Source organism: Aptenodytes patagonicus, chromosome 10 (assembly GCF_965638725.1).
Source record: "Aptenodytes patagonicus chromosome 10, bAptPat1.pri.cur, whole genome shotgun sequence".
Classification (NCBI taxonomy): domain Eukaryota; kingdom Metazoa; phylum Chordata; class Aves; order Sphenisciformes; family Spheniscidae; genus Aptenodytes; species Aptenodytes patagonicus.
This window is the reverse complement of record NC_134958.1, coordinates 19,974,791-19,991,814: the sequence shown is the minus strand read 5'-3', so window position 1 is coordinate 19,991,814 and position 17,024 is coordinate 19,974,791. Positions and strand designations below refer to the sequence as shown.

Below are 17,024 nucleotides of genomic sequence, written 5' to 3'. Positions count from 1 at the left end.
TGGTCTAACACCTAATTTGGGAGAGAATTCCATGCTATTGTTAATTCCTGCTCAGACAGAATATCAGATAGCAGGCTATGTATCACTGGTAGTATCATTTCATAATAAAGGAAAAACAGAAACAAGATTAAACTGCAGGTGCAATATGGCTATGATGCTGAGGAGACATTACCAAAGCCAGGATCAAAAAAAAGTGAACAGCATTGGACTCAGAAAAGAACATCTGTAGCGAAAGCTTAACGTCTAAAGAACAAAGAAGCAGTTGCTTCCAAATTTGTACATGATGGTAGCATCTCAAATCTCAAAGTGGGGACTGGTAACCTCTGAAAGTAGATGGGCTGAAGTGGCGTTGTAATTGTACTTTCAGAGATGATTTGCAACAGGTAGAGAACCAAATTGCACCCAACGCACTGCAAGGCAGTGAAGCATAGCTTGAGGAGGAGTGCCTGGGCAGGCTGGTTTGAGTGTAAGAGCATACTTTCAAAAACTGCCCGGTATGACTATTTTGTTCTGTACCGTGAGTTCCTGTTTGATGTACTCAATTGTGGCCTCAAGAGCTCTTGTCCCTCGAGTAGCTTCATCTTCTACTGCTTTAACAGTCTTCAAAAGCGATGTGACATTTGTTACCATCACCTGAAGAAGAGAGAGGCAAGACAAAAATACGTGATTCCTTCCTCCCATTTTTCAGAGACAGCAGGCTATGAAGCAAGGCAAATGAAGCTAGGTAGCATTATTACTTCTAATAGGGCCCAAGAGGCTTCATGAACTGTACTTGTTATGGGACTAAATACCAACTCTCCTGTTGGCCAGTTTCTAAAAGTTCCCTGTAAGTTGCAGAAATGTAGCACAACTAACTGCAGAGCGATACCATCTTAAGTGGAATGTTTTGGCAAAAATTTTACAAAAAAATGGAAAATTCACAACATTTCCAGGGTAGGTCTCTTATACAGATTGATTATGTTAGTGTCTTTTCTTCCTGCACATCTTACACTGCAAGTTGAAAGAGATGTGAATCGAGGTATGGTATTTCTTTTTGAAATTTACATTGTTATTGTATTGTATTGTACATGTACAAAGTACATTCTCCACAATCAGATAAAACCCCAGGTAAGCAAGCAGCCAAACACCAGCCTCAAGCCCAAATGCAGATATAGAATCAGTGTTACTGTTCCCGTTACAAACCCAATAGTCCTGATGCAGAATAACCTAATTGTCACTGTAATAACTACACCTTTCCTATACCCCATATAGTATGCTGAGATACAAATGATAGCTACAATGAAAAAAGAAGAGACAGGAAGGCCAGCTTCTTGACAATTATGACTTAAAACACAAAGAGCTCTTCACAGCAGGAAGAGCCAAGAAGCCACTTTTCTTGACTAGATGGGTCCTTTTCAAGTAGTGCCTCGACAGTATACTGTTTTCGTAAGAGAGGCACAGGTCTTACAGGTAAGCAACAGACATGAGAGTGAGAAGAACTTCCAGCCAAGCAAGAAGCCACCACGACACTCTCATAATGTCAAAGCAGAAGTAATACCGCCTAAATCTCCACATCTGGAAATACTTTGTAGACATGAAGCCACAAAATCTTTGTGAGGCAAATGTCGTAATACGTGTCAGGTGCAGAGAAAATAAAGCACAAAGATATCACAGATATGGTGTAATCTGTGCGAGTTTTGAGCTTTGATACCTATGTACTTCCTGGAAAGATCTAGGAGAGAGGTGTCAGAAATGCACAATATCCTACTGTAGTGTTATTGGACATTTGTTTTCTCTTCTTCCCTCCCTCCCCTTCTCCCCCCCTTCCCCAACCTGCAAGGTCTAAATAAGGAGGCCGCATGCTTATCCTGAGCATATGTCACTTTAGAATGTAGTATTTAGGTACCATTTTATACTGGATAAATTTTAGTTTATAACATTATTAAAGGAGAACCTGCCCTCAGATATGGGCTTGCAAAAGAAAGAAGTTTCTCTTCAGAAAGATTACAGTTCTTTCATTAAAAACACACCAGTCATCTGACAGCCTACAAAAACCAATAGCTTCACAGAAACTCAATAGTGTCGTCTTATTTTTCTGTATCATCCCAGGATGATAATGAAACAAAGAAAGAGATGAGATTTCAGGCAATCAGAAATTGCTGAAATCCAAGCTTCGCATGTCTATCAAGTGTGATTGCAGAGATACTTTCAAATAAAATGTAAAAATAAGGTTTTACCTTGGCAGCACCTTTCAGCTGGTACATGGATGGATCATCTGCTGGTTTGCTGGCAGCTCCTTTGGTAGCACCAATGAGATCAGAAAGGGCCTTTGCAACATCCTTGATAGCATTGATCAGGACAACCTATAGGAATGAGAAATAGCCGTAAGCCTCAGGCAAGAAATGGTAGCCTGGATGAGGGTGTGATTTTTAGAACACAGCTAAAAAAAAAAAAAAAAAAAAAAAAAAAAATCTACTACTGGTACACAAATAGCACCACCCTCCCTCTACCACAGTAAAACACGTAATATTCTGGAAGAGAAAAGCTGTGTTGATAGCTACAGTATTTCATACAACCAGTCAGAATCTATAAAAGTGACTGTTTCCTGTGAAGAAGTTGGAATGCCGATTGCAGCTGGGATTTCCTTCCTCTGAGCTTCCCTGAGAGGAGGTTTACTTTTCTCCACGTTCTTCACCCTTTGGGTGGAAGCGGGACGAGAGCAAAAAACCAGACTGATTATAAGCTTACAGTCTAATGCTACAGTTATGTACCAATTCTGAAATCACCTACTGAAAGATCAAGTGTACTTGCTACGGCTAGGTGTTAGAGGGAGACATTCTTTCAGGGAAAAGGAAGTTGAACCTCTGTAAGAGGCTATACAGAATTAAATGCTGAATAACTTGGTTGGCCTTAAAGTCAGGAAAAGTCAAATCTGGAGATACTGTCTCCTAAATCCAAGCTTAAAGACAGAAGTCCTAGACAAAATACAGACACTACAACAGGCTTGTTAATTATTTTAGGGTATTATTGGAATAATTCTCTCCTCCAAATCCTTCTCCTTTGCCCTTTCCACTAGTAGAAAAACAGATGTTTTAAGTATTTTGCTAGAATTCAGAAGAGTTCATTTTAAGGAAAATGTTGAAAGATGCATGAAAAATGAGAAAGCTCAGAAAAAAAAAGGTGTGGAACAATCACTTCTCAATAACTAACTCAATAATGCTACATTTCTGTAGCATTATAAATAATAGGAAAACAGCCTTATTCCTTTGTGTTTGTAGTTCAATGTAACTTGTACAGAACTGAAGCCTTTGCTTTTCCTGAAAAGTTTATTTAGCTTTTGGTAGCTCGGAAGCTCTTTGACCATGGCAATAAGAAAAGAACCTGAGACACAGGACAGACTGATACAATTCTCTGTTGTCCAACTGCCTACGTTGCGTGGCAACTTGCAGTGTAAGACATCTGAAACTCTATCACACCAGGTAAAGTTAAGTGTTGCTGCTATGAAAAAATGTTGTGACAGTATCGTGTGCTAAAACTATTAGAAATGCTCCATTTAGGACACATGATGCTCCTACAATTTCAAACTGGCAATACAAAATTGCTCCAAATAAATAATTACTTGTGCACAATAGCTTTTATTCTACGTACTGTATTCTCGGCTTTTACATATAGAGAAAAACAATGTGTGATAAATGTTTTGCAAATGTTGCTAGTTTATGGAAATCCTTCTGTTTAAAAAAAAAAGAGTGTGAACATCTCGGAAGTTTAGTCCATCATACAGGTCAAGCAAAACAGAAGAGACATCCCTTTCAGAGCATTATGCAAATGAGCAGGCTTTTTCAAACTAATTTGGTACCACCACAGGCACATCTGCAATATGCTTGCCAACCTCCATTTCACTAAGATCCAAACAAATAACTGAAGAAATATTTGAGATCATCTACACTGAAGGCTGAAGTTATCGAGTTAAATGAAAACCAACTCGGATATAGCTAGAGAATGGCAAGAGCTTGTTAGCCTACACAAGTAACACACAGTGCGCAGCCCAGTTGTAAGCTGGATAAGTAGCTTTAAAGTCATGCAAGCTCTTTAGAACAAAATGGGATGTCAGGGGTCCAATCACAACTTAGTGAAAACGAGACAAATACTTTGCCAAAAGCATCCCAGCTGGAACACACCCATGAAATAAAAGCAGAAGTGTTATACAAAGGCCTGTCTAGTTCCACTCAATGCTTTAACCTCTTGATTGTATTCTAAAAAAAGAGCGATGTCTGAGTAAACCCAGAAAAGTCCCAGGAGAGATGAACCCTATTGTGCTGTTTAAAAGCAAAAGTCACATAAAGTCTTATCAATTGAAAACTGTCTCTGGTCTCCTTAAAAGTATCAGAAAAATCTTAAAACATCTCACCTGTGTTTCAGGATCATCAGATCCCAAGCTAGCTGCTCCCAATTTTACTACCTCAGCAAGTTGAGTGATGGTGTTAGCTGATGACTGAGCTGCTTGGGCCAGTTTGTCCTGACTCGAGGCAGCACCAGAAACCAACAATTTTGTATCTTCAACTAAAGCTTTTGCCGTTTTCAGGATATTTTCCCTGTAGCAAAAAAAGAGGAAGCAGTGAAGGAAGTGGAAAAGAAGAAGAGGAAAAAAACGTGTTTTTCAATGTTATGGTGACTAACGGCTACATAAAAGAGCTGATGTAAGTCATCATGCCAGTGTCCACTCATGATAATATACCACAGGCCAGGTTGCAAGTAAAAAAAAAAGACGACTATTAAAACAGTAGCATTATATTTTGGGCTAGATGCAAGGCAGTTTATTAAAATGACCTCATCTTGAAAAGAAATGAGGTAGAGCAGTAGCAGAAGAGAGCATTGCATTTTAACACCGAAAGAAAATCTGTCCATGCTGTGAGGAAAGTAACAGCTGTCAAACCTCCATCTTAATCAGCATATTGTAAGGAAACTAAAATAATTATTTGTGAGGAAGGCAGTAGCAAGAATGGCAAAAGGAACAGAGAATGTGACCTAGTCAGGGTTCCCCCCACCATATACATGTTTTGACACGTCAGGACAACAAATCCAAAGCAACGTTTGGGTAAAAGAAGAAACCATTTTGAGTACGCACTTCACAAATGAGTCAAGTTAACTGAGAACTAGAACCATATTCATGTAAAATGTCAGCCTGGAAATTAACGACACCTGTATGAAAACCCCTGACTTTCAGTCTGCAGAATGGCAGCAACCTACACACCATTGCATCTTTCCTCTTTCTTGAGCAACTGGCAAGGCGGGAAATAAATGCTGGCCACGCAATTGTCGTGTAGGCCAACTAGGCTGCGAAGCAGTAATTCAGTGTCTTGGCTGCGAAGCCCTGGGTTTTACAGCAAAGGAAGTAAGAGTCAGATGCTGCCAATCTCTTAACGTGATGAAAAATGCTGTGGGATTATTTTGTTGCAGATGCTACTTGAAGGGAAAACAGGCTTATCTCTGCCAAAGGGGAAAATGCATGGCATAGCTGTGCCGTTTCCATCACTGCTGTCCACAACAGCATTAACCATAAGCATGATTTAGCAAGACAAACAGCCAGACAGTCAAGAACAGCTGTTGGAAAAAAGTGTGTAGAAGATTGCTCTTCAATCTCACAGACAGCTGATTTTCACTAAGGAATAACAGCGCATGGTAGTCTACACAATGAGACAGCTTGAATAAAAACAAAAAAAAAGCCAAAATAGTGCTACAGTTGCGGTCTTCTGTTGGAAGTGCTCTCGGCAGATGTTCCCCAGCTTTTTAAAATTCTTTGCTCGCAGAAATAACCAAAGTGAAGTTTGCTGTCCTCTATCAATATCCCAATTTTCCTATTTCTCTTCTCACTCCAACTGCCTCATTCAATTTCACTCATGGGAATCTAGAAAGGTAAAAATTTATCTCCACATGCCGGTCGCTTCTGCCAGTTCCACTGTTGCCCCGTGCATGCACTCTTCCATCTTTTTCAACTACACTGACCTGTGGTCTGCAAATGATTCGTTGTTCTCGGCATTAAGGGTTCCAGCAGTAGCAAACATGATAGTGGTGTCTAGGTCTGCAATTATCCCAGACACGGCACTGGCCGCAGTAATACAGGCTTGCGTGCCTTTGTTTCCTGCTTGAAGGGCAGATAAAACTAAGGAGACCTGGAAACAACATAAAGCAACAAGGTGGTCATCAAAAGAAAGCCTCATTATGGGATGTTGAGTTAAGCAAGCTGTTTAACATGACTGGAATCAACAACGGAAATTCATTCCACAGTGTCATTTTGCAAACTTTAATAAACCTCTCCTTCCCCTTTCCCTTATTTGCTCTCTTTGTGCAGTAGTCATTGTGACGACTAAAGATGGTCTCAAACTAAAGGGGACTTCAGCTAGGAAGTCCACTTTTCAGACAGAATGAAGCAATCTGTTCATCATAGGATGAACATCAGTTAAAACTTCCTTGAAATACAGTCAGAGGTAATGCAGTGAACTTCTGCCAGGATAAATGTCAGAGCCAAGAGCTACTGCTTTTTCCTTAGCACGTGCAAATAAACACCGGCCTCAAGCACCCCAGGAATCATGTACGTACACAGATATAAACTTTAACATCAGAGAAATAGAAACTATAGACTCTGAATCAAGATAGTAAATATTGTTATATTTCTAGAAAGTTATAGAAAGACAATATATGGCTTTATATCTAGCAACATTTTTGATCACTAAAAAAAGCTAGAGATCTCCATTTCATCTAATTGACATTGTACTTGCAAAGCTCCGCAGCAGGGGTCCAGCTCTCATGCCATACTACGGTCCTAAATTCTGCTTTTGCAAGAAAGGATCCACATCTGGGGATATGTATACTGACTTCTAATAGTACAGTTCTTCCTGAGGTTCTGTTCAGATTCAAAGTTGTCTCTGAACAGGATGTCCCTGTGATTCATTATTACTCTGCTTAGCAGTTTTAACTCTTCTTAAGAGTTAAAGGGAAGGGCTACAGATGTCATCTATCTGTACCTCTGTAAAGCCTTTGACATGGTCCCCCACAACATCCTTCTCTCTAAACTGGGGAGGTATGGATTTGATGGGTGGACTGTCCAGTAGGTGAGGAATTGCTTAGATGGTCACATCCAGAGGGTAGTGGTCAACGGCTCAATGTCCAGATGGAGGTTGGTGACAAGTGGTGTCCCGCAGGGGTCCGTACTGGGACTGGTACTGTTTAATATCTTCATCAATGACATAGACAGTGGGATTGAGTGCACCCTCAGCAAGTTTGCAGATGACACCAAGCTGAGTGGTGCGGTCGACACGCCAGAGGGACGGGATGCCATCCAGAGGGACCTGGACAGGCTCAAGAAGTGGGCCCAGGTGAACCTCATGAGGTTTAACAAGGCCAAGTGCAAGGTCCTGCACCTGGGTCGGGGCAATCCCCAGTATCAATACAGGCTGGGGGATGAAGGGACTGAGAGCAGCCCTGCCCAGAAGGACTTGGGGGTACTGGTGGATGAAAAGCTGGACATGAGCCAGCAATGTGCGCTCGCAGCCCAGAAGGCCAGCTGTATCCTGGGCTGCATCAAAAGCAGCTTGGCCAGCAGGTCGAGGGAGGTGATTCTGCCCCTCTGCTCTGCTCTGGTGAGACCCCACCTGGAGTCCTGCGTCCAGCTCTGGAGCCCTCAGCACAAGAAAGACACGGACCTGTTGGAGCGGGTCTAGAGGAGGGCCACAAAAATGATCAGGGGGATGGAACACCTCTTCTGTGAAGAAAGGCTGAGAGAGTTGGGGTTGTTGGGTTTGTTTGGCCTAGAGAAGAGAAGGCTTTGGGGAGACCTTATGGCAGCCTATCAGTACTTAAAGGGGGCTTAGACTTTTTAGCAGGGCCTGTTGCGACAGGACAAGGGGGAATGGCTTTAAACTGAAGGGGGGTAGATTCAGACTAGATCTAAGGAAGACATTTTTTATGCTGAGGGTGGTGAAACACTGGCCCAGGTTGCCCAGAGAGGTGGTGGATGCCCCATCCCTGGAAACGTTCAAGGTCAAGTTGGACAGGGCTCTGAGCAACCTCCTCTAGTTGAAGATGTCCCTGCCCACAGCAGGGGGGTTGGACTAGATGACCTTTAGAGGTCCCTTCCAAGCCAAACTATTCTATGATTCTTACAAAATACTGCCTACCCCTGCCTAAATTTGGAATTGCTGATACTCCTGGGGCACAACATGGTGGAAAATTTGTACAGCTGAGAGCACACTAACACAAGCTGAACAAGTGATGTTTGGTGAAATCTAAAAGTAACTGACATTTGACTCTCAATGTTTGTGCCCAACAAAAGGAGAGAAAGGCTGGCAAAAAGGTTCAGCAAAGCTGAGCTACCCAGGCCATCTGTTTGAAGTGGACGTTTCCAAAGACCAAGAAACCCCAGACAGTTTGAAGATGCAGTTCTAAGAGTGTTAGCTTGGCCCAGTCTTAAAAGAGGAGGATGTTGCTACATGAAATCACGTGTCATCGACCAACCTCATCTCGATAACTGTGGCCTTAGTATATCCACGTGGACTTAGTATTTCCAAGGGAGTGCCTCATAAGGCACAAGTGCCATCTCATGGCTTAGGGATTAGTTTTGCACCAGTCTCCTTCCAGTATGAGGCTGAAGTTTTATTACGAGACATGAGGAAGAGCTAATCATGGGCTAATCTAGCACATGAACTGCACCGAACACTTGAAAGAAAAGTAAGAACTTAGTGTAATTCAGCCAAAATTGTACTATCATGGGAAGTTAAAAAAAAAAAAAAAAAAAATTTCCTGAACCCAAACTGTTTCACTGCTTTACTCCCTGGGGAAGCTCGGTAGACAAACACCATGGGGCAACACAGAGGGATGTCTTACCTTTTCTGTGACAGCACGAGCACATTCTATCAACTCCCTTTTGGTGTAGCTGTCTGTAGGGCAAATCTGGAGAGCTCCAGCTTTTTGCACAAGAAAGATACAGCCATGGCCAAGTTCTTGCACCCGAGTCCTGATCTGGAACCCTATCTAGATGGTAAAGGAGGTACAGGGAAAAAGGAAGCAAGAACAAAGTGAATAAATAAATGTCATGCTGGTACATTGTGTCAACACAAATGGAAACATGGTCACTCTGGTGAATCTTTATTACCAATACTCTGCCCATCGCTATACTCTCTGCAGAAATCAGAACAAAAGGACAGATGTAATACCATCTACTCATGTAGCACGACCCTATAAAAGGCTTACTAATTAAACAGGAGCACTAGTGAACTGGACCCTGGGAAAGAGAAGGCATAAGGTGTGTACCCAAGTCAAGTGTACGTAATTCAAGCACACACAACTTTACCACATTCGAATAACACTACTTCATCTCCTAGAACTGTACCGTCAGCGTGAGCTGTATTCAAGGTATGTACGATAGGTAAAAAGTACACATTTACTCTACACTGCTGAAACCTGGTCAAAAAGTGTATGACTCAGTTTGTTTGTTTTTGAATCTCGCACAGAGTCTCAACTCTCCAGAACTGACCACGTACATGTGGAGCACTGAGATGTGGAAAATCCTGCCCTCACCGCTTCTGATTTATTAATAATCCTACGGCATAAGCTGCGCGGTCCCTGATTAGAAACACGTGAGAGTTTTAGTACCTGCAGGTACTTAGGCATATAGGTGTGTATCAGGATTAATAAGTAAGCAGGAATCACAGCCATTAGTATCACAAATGGAATTATTTCAAATTCAGGCAGAAAGTAACATGCAGAAATGGTAATTCAATTTAACAATATCAAGCCAAATGCAAGCCGTTGCTTTTCACGTAGCTACCGAGCATGAAACACTCAAGTAGTCTATCAGTGATGGAACGTCAAAAACTCTTTGAAGGTCTTTTATCTAGATAATCTGATACATCTGGTGATGGTGAGATACCCTCTTACCCCATCTCGACAAAGTTTGTCTATGCTCCGTAACCAGAGGCACGCAATGAGAAGAAGAGAGAGGTGAAAGGATTTCTGTAATTGTGCTCAGAGAATTTGCAGCAACTACTGTAACAGGTTAATGCAACTGAGGCGAATAATCCATATTCCTCTGTTAGCATAAGGTGTGTAAGACCGCACGGGGAACCCGCTTCTCCTGCATCGTATTCTGACTCTGAGGTACAAAAGATGTCCCGTCAGCAAACCAGCTCCTACTGGTTGCCTGCATCTCACTTTCAGGACAGGAAGTTATACTTGAAATCGCTTACAGGCAAGATAAAAAAGCATAGATATGTTTGTAATTCATCAAAACATATGAGATCGAAGGAAAGCTGTAGAGTAAATAATTAAGAGTTTTCTTTGTATTTGCAAGTTGTCTGTAAGCGAGAGTCCCAAGTAATTTAGGAGGTTCTGTCCCAATCTACAGAATTGCCGACTATTATTGCAAGCTGTTTCTTTCTGAATCTGGACCAAGGTTTTGACACAAGATTTCTGTTCTTTGATTGGGTAATTCTTATAACAAGGCTTGTAGCATAAAAAGCCACGCTTATGAAGTGAAATGTTACGTCTTTTGCATAGTCCCTAAGTGTTGTTAAAAATCTGCCAACTCATAGCACTCCTAGGAGAAAACTTGTTCCGTAGACAATTCACATGTATTGAGAGCAATGGGAGGGCTGAAGAGAAACAGAAGTGAAGCCGATTCGAAGTTCTGAACGTTCACTGAGAACATTTTGTAGTAAATCCTAATTCCTATCATTATACACCCGTGCACATGAGCAGTGCTAAAACTCAGGTGTGTTATCAGTAACTATGTACTCTGTAGTACTATGTGCAGCTCTGCCCCAACCTGTGAAGGCACACTGAATAGAGACTAATATTTGGAGGAGGGAAAGGTCAATATCAAAGACCAAAATAGGTATCTCTCCGCAAACCATTAGAAGGAAACTACTTACAACACATACATGCAAATAACTGTTGATATTCTAAGATTTCACAGCATTTTGAAAAGACGCACAATTTCACTATGCTCATCAGTTCCTTTCCATCCAGTGAAAACAAACTCGGTAGAGCTTTTGTCTGGCTGCATATAGTTTGTGTCTTAAAAGTCTGTTTTTAGCGAAAATAGGAGTAGATTGTAAAAGAGACAGATCTGTATAGCCAAAGCACGCCTATAATGTTGACTCGGTTCACGTCACTGTTTCAATCAAGCGACAGTAGGCCAAATGAAATTCTTCTGGGAACAGATGTGCTGTCCTGTCCCACGTTTCAAGCGTCAGTGGGCCAGAGGTAGTGCATCTGTTTGCCTATCAGACAGAGCACACATAGTATAGACAGTCCTTGTGTACAAAAGCAGCTAACGAAGCAAAGACAGTGGAAACGCATCAACTGCATTCATTTTAGAATCATCGCAAAGACATCTGAAAGAGAACACATTACCCAACGGCTCAAAACCTATTATCTGTCTGATCATACAAGGGATGTATCGCATTTGGCAATGGCTGCAAGCCTGTTGCTGCAACTGAGTGAGGTGAATACCCCTTGTCACTTCGCTCTGTATTTATTGTACTCTCTACAGTAAAAGAATACCCGTGTTGACGCCACCGTGTACAGAGAATAAAGAGGTCTAAAAACTGCAGACCTCCTCTGGTTCTGCTGTAGCTGCAGCCATTCGGCCCTGGAGAGCCAAATGCCCATAGTCATTGGTCATTTGTGATGCAAGTCCTCCCAACTCTTCCGGGTTAGTAACCGACTTAGTCATCTGAAAAAAGAACACAAGCAAGAGAAAAAGAAAAATGACAGGCATGAGAATAATTTGTTAATACACTCCAGCTTAGAAGCACACTCATTTGTTTGGCCACATTGATGAAATGGGGTAAACTGCTTGCCATGTAAGGGACCTGTCCTCCAGCAAGAATTCCATGAGGAAACTCAAGCAAACATGCTTTATTAGAGTCATGGTAACCAGGCACTCGCAGAACATACGGAGTAATCAAAGAGCAGCAGTTAGAGCTGGTAATTCACTCTTTGACACAGCGGGGCAATAGGCCAGGTACACAGTTACTCGGACCAGGTGGGGAAACAGGTTTTGCGTGTCACAGCCACCTTATTTAGTCAAAGGTGAGCTAGCCTACATCAGTCTCAGCTGGCACAGCATGGGAGCATGAAAATGGGAAAAAATCTGAGGACCAATGCAAAACACGTCTGAGACACGGGAAGAGGACCAAGAAGAAATAGGTAGGATTACGCAGAACACCTCAGTAGAACGTCAGTATAAATAACTGAATCTCTCTTTAGAAAAAGCCTACCTTTTAACAGAAATATTTCTTCTGTCTCCAATTTATGATAGTAAAAGCCATGGAATTCCATCCTTGGGGCAAAACTAGTTTTAGACAAATTTATACCGTTTGCCAATAAGCTGCAATGTCGTAGATAGCAGAATCATCAACCTGTCTTGACTGCAACAGCAATTGATTTTGTAAAAAATCCTGTCTGTAGCATATGTAAATAATCCCCTTGCCTCTCTTAAAAACAAACAAGCAATGGAAGCACTCTTCAAAAGGCAAACGTGTTATGGTCAGCATTACTGTGAAACATGAGTTAAGAAAATCTCGATTCAACAAGTCCTTTTTTCTTTTGTTAAACCCAGGTGAATCACAGAAATGCAAGAAAAGAACAATTTGAGATGTTGATCTGCATTCATTCATAAGTATTACAGGGGTCTAAAAATATTGATGTTATTTCACAAGCTAAATGAAACAGTAATTGTGAAAGGATAACCTGAAGTCATCAATAAAAATAAGGTGGTATTTCAATGACAATTAAACAGGCCAATGAAAAAGTGTGTAGGTGAAATGTTTTCCTTTTATTTCTCATAGAAGATGAGTCAAATAAAAAGTTTTTGTGCAGAAGGACCACAACACAATCCAGCACTCCTCCTGTAGAGGGCCACCCCTATGATCACGCCACTAAGATCCAAGAGTTAAATTGACAAAATTATCACTTCCTTTGCTCCATTACCCCTAAAGAGATAAGGTTATTGGAAATTAGCATTATAAAGAGTTTCACGACACTGTGCAAATCATTCCACATTCCTTATGTATGCAGAAGAGTTTGTACTTAGTTCTAACCAAATATCTTACCATTTCCTGTGCTGTTACAGCAATGGCTTTAGAATATTTCACCACAGTGGTCTGATAATCAACAAATGTTCCCTTGGGATCTGGAGGCGTACCTTCATCCAGCTGCAAGAAAGAGGGAAAAATACGGCAGAAATAATAAGGTCATAACCAATAGCATACTTTACAAGTAATAATGAAACCGTATTATACATTCATTTTTATAATCTCCTCTCTCTCAACATATGCAAGTGAAGACATTGCACCAGGATGTACGGAGAAGCTCAGAAAAGACTTTAGCCCATGTTATGAGTATGGAACACTCAGAGAATTTACAGTGCAGAGTTTTCGAGCGCAAGGTCAACTTCTCATGCAAGGTCAAACCACCTGGAGTTCTCGGCTAATGTAGAAAGGAACATGCAACGGTTTCGAAACAAAATGTTCTTGCAAGAAGATAACTAAGATTCCTTTACGTGGTAAAGGCTTCAGTCCTGCACACCTTTAACTTGAGATAGGGAAAACCAAGTATTTGGATTGAACTAATTTACATTTTGCAACTATACATTTTCAGTAGAATGCTTCACAAAGCATAGCAGAGCACTTTGGGCTTTGACATCTTCTCTGAAGGTAGTTGGCTTCAAGGTTGGCCTGCTGATCATTTAAGAGACTAACATAACAAATAAGTAGGAAAAGGAAGCAAAAATAAAAGGCCAGTTGACCTAAGATGGCAGTTAAATAGCAGCATATTACTGAATAAAAATATTTTGTAGTAATTCTACCGACAGGTACTGTGTAGGTTGTTAATGCGAGCACCACCGCCTATGTGAGTTTGCTTTGCAAAATCAAAGAACCTTTACGTTTCCTGTCATAGCGTGGCGGTTACCAACCATTGCTGAAGTGAATCAACAAGCAGCTCTTCCAATCCCTTGCAATGTGGATCGCCTTGCAAGTGCAAAATGAAAAGGGGGTCTGGATTTCTATGCTCACCTTGCTCATTGCCTCTGCTATCGAGTCTACCATACCTCCAACCATGCCTACTTCGCTCGCAGCTTCATTTAAGGTAACCATGATATCATCCACAGCCTCTTTCATCAGCTGAGCGGCCTCGGTGATTGCATCGTGAGTATGGGATGCCTGGAAAAGAGAAAACGAGAAAAAAGAGATCATCAGAAAGCATTCTATGCATAAATCAACGTGCAAATCAAAAGCGTAATTAATGAAGACAATACAATAACAGCTCTGAAAATCCCCTTTCAGGTCAAAAATGAGAAGCTAAGTCTAACGGCAACGTCGACAGAACAAATCTTGTTTCGACAAGAAAACACAATGTTGAACAGGAGTCGCTTAGGAAAGCAACAGGACCTTTTCTAGAAAAAATGATGAAAACGACTCGTACGTAACAGAAGCAACAAAGATAAAGGAAGGCAAAAATAGCACCAGACAGTGAAACAGTCTACTTCTGTACCAAAACAAAATGCTCAAAAAAGACACATGTAGACATATGAACAACAAGAGAAAACACTTGCCCTGTAAAGGAAGAAAAAATATCACAGTCATAATATCACTAAAAAAAGACTGTAACTGAAAACACTCCTAAGGAATTATTTCACAAGAATGGTTTTTCTAAAACAGTAAATAAAAACAAACAACAAATACCAAAAATCCTCTATCTTCAGTCAAAAACCTACTGCAAAAAAACTGCTTGCTGCTTGGATATTCATGAAAAACTTGTAAAAGAAAAAAAAGAAAAAAACCCACCCCCAAACCTAGAACAAATACAATTAAAAAAAATGAAAAACACATGAAAAAAGGCATGAAAACAAGCGGGGTGCACGAGCGCCCCTCAGAGAAAGGTGCAGGAAGTGTGCCAGAGGAAAAATGTCGCAAGACGGCAGCTCTCTATAAGGCTTGCGGAGCACACCAGAGGAAAAGCCTCTCGTGGTGGAGGCTCTATGTATAGGTGCGCAGCGTGCGCCAGAAAAAAAAAAAAAAGCATTGCAAGATGGTGGTTATATATAAGGGTGTGCAGAGCGCACCAGAGGAAGAATGTCATGAAACAGCAGCTCTTTATAAAGGCGTGCGGCGCACACCAGAGGAAGAAGTGTTGCACGCCCATGGCCCTCTATAATGGTGTGCAGAGCGTGCCAGAGGAAGAAGCATCGTGAGAGAACAGCTCTCTATAAAGGTGTGCAGAGCGTGCCAGGGGAAAAATATTGCCCACCTGCGACTCTACAAAGGCACGCAGAGCACCAGAGCAAAAGTGCCATGCAACAACGGCTCTATGTAAGGGCGTGCGGAGTGCGCCAGAGAAAAAAGCGTCGCAAAACAACAGCTCTTTTAACAGAGATCTCTATATAAATGATGGCTCTATATAAGGGTGCGCAGTGTGCACCAGAGGAAAAAGTGTCACGAGGTGATGGCTGTATATAAGGGCACATACCAGAGGAAAAATTGTCATGCGATGACAGCTCTCTATAAGGGCACGCAGCGTGCACCAGAGGAAAAGCACCTCGCAGCTAGGGCTATTTGTAAAGGTGCATGAAGCGTGCCAGAAGAAAAATGTCTCAAGATAGCAGCTCTCTATAAAGGCGTGCAGCGCACGCCAGAGGAAGAAGCATCGTGCACCCATGACTCTCCATAAGGGCTCACGGAGCACGCCAGAGGGAGAAGCGTCGTGCACCCATGACTCTCCATAAGGGCTCACAGAGCATGCCAGAGGGAGAAGTGTCATGCGATGCTGGATGTATGAAAGGCATGCGAAGCACAGCAGAAGATAAGCGTTGTGCAACGCCACCTGTACAAAAAGTCTCACATGGCGGTGCCCATCAGAATAAGGTGCATGCAGCAAGGCATGAAAACAAGCAGCGTGCGACGACATCCCTCAGAGAAAGGTGGGTGCATCGCACCGTAAAACAACGGGAGAACCCCTATGGGCAAGGTACTGCTGGAGGGGGCCATGACATACGTGTATGCAGGGCAGGGGGTGTGCCTGTTCGTGCAGTTGTTGAATGGCATGGGGTGTGGTCTGTCACACCGTCGGGGGCAGGACTGGCTGCCTGCTGGGAGAAGGCATGAGTTCTGGGTCGTGCACCCTCCTTGTGCTCTCAGGTGGTTTGTGGGATGGTACGCGCTTCCACGTGGAGCTCAGCAGCAGAAAGCAGGCCCTGTCCTATCTTTGATGCAGCCAGGGCGTCCCCCACGAGCATCAGGGCCAGGGGGCCTCACCCACTGGGACGTGTAGCAGACAAGCCCTGTCTTTTAACCGGTTGGTTTCTGTAGTATTGCATAGATATTTGCCATCAGACCCTGCCTTTGTGTCCCTTGTGAGGATGCTGTGAGCCGGACTGGAATCCTGTCTTCGATAAGTGTTTCCACTCTCCAATGAGAGATGCCAGGAGAGCCGTCAATGGCATTTTCACTGCAAACATATCCCTGAGCCATGCAGTAGGTAGGTGCTGTTTTTTCTGTCTTCTCCCCTCGCCCGTCTCCAATAATCCCTTAGTTACACGTGGCAATCGTACCTTGGGGTTTCCTCCCCCTTCTTTGGCAGCATACAACATCTGTAAGGCAGATTCTGCTAGCGTCTTGCTCTGGTCCAACACGGTCATCTGTTGCTGATGATCTAGTGTTTTGGATGCCACGCCAACTGCAGCTAAAACCAAGGGTTCGAAGTAACTTGCCAGTTGCGTTACCTAAGGAAGCCAGAACAGCCACAGAAAGCCATTAACCCCATTTCTCAGGTGTAACTGAGAGGAACCATATTCCCTGATTACCATCGGGCCATGGGTTAGCTCAAGTAGAGCTGTCCTACCTAGTGCTTCTGCGCTGTACAGCGTTTAGTTTGTATTATGTGCCTGTGTGATTCTGACTCCCCTCACCTTCAAATTCCTTGATAAAGCCATGTGTCTCCTCCCTCAGATGCACAGAGTCCCTTGAGGTCAGATGAAATAGTTTTCA

The 17,024-nt window shown here is 42.5% G+C and overlaps 1 protein-coding gene across 6 annotated transcripts in view; it reads right to left on the bottom strand.

The window, feature by feature from the left end:
- TLN2 (talin 2) overlaps positions 1-17,024 on the bottom strand; it is a 209,946-nt gene that overhangs the window by 36,372 nt on the left and 156,550 nt on the right. For all 6 annotated transcript variants that reach the window (XR_012996198.1, XM_076348381.1, XM_076348382.1 and 3 more), the window contains 9 exons: positions 16,589-16,759; positions 14,055-14,201; positions 13,092-13,193; positions 11,591-11,710; positions 8,860-9,006; positions 5,983-6,149; positions 4,388-4,571; positions 2,217-2,342; positions 517-633 (listed from right to left, as the gene is read on the bottom strand). Coding sequence is in view for 5 of the 6 variants with exons in the window: in XM_076348381.1 (XP_076204496.1) it covers positions 517-633; positions 2,217-2,342; positions 4,388-4,571; positions 5,983-6,149; positions 8,860-9,006; positions 11,591-11,710; positions 13,092-13,193; positions 14,055-14,201; positions 16,589-16,759 (1,281 nt within the window). In the remaining variant the exon portion in view is untranslated. The remainder of the gene's footprint in view (positions 1-516; positions 634-2,216; positions 2,343-4,387; positions 4,572-5,982; positions 6,150-8,859; positions 9,007-11,590; positions 11,711-13,091; positions 13,194-14,054; positions 14,202-16,588; positions 16,760-17,024) is intronic.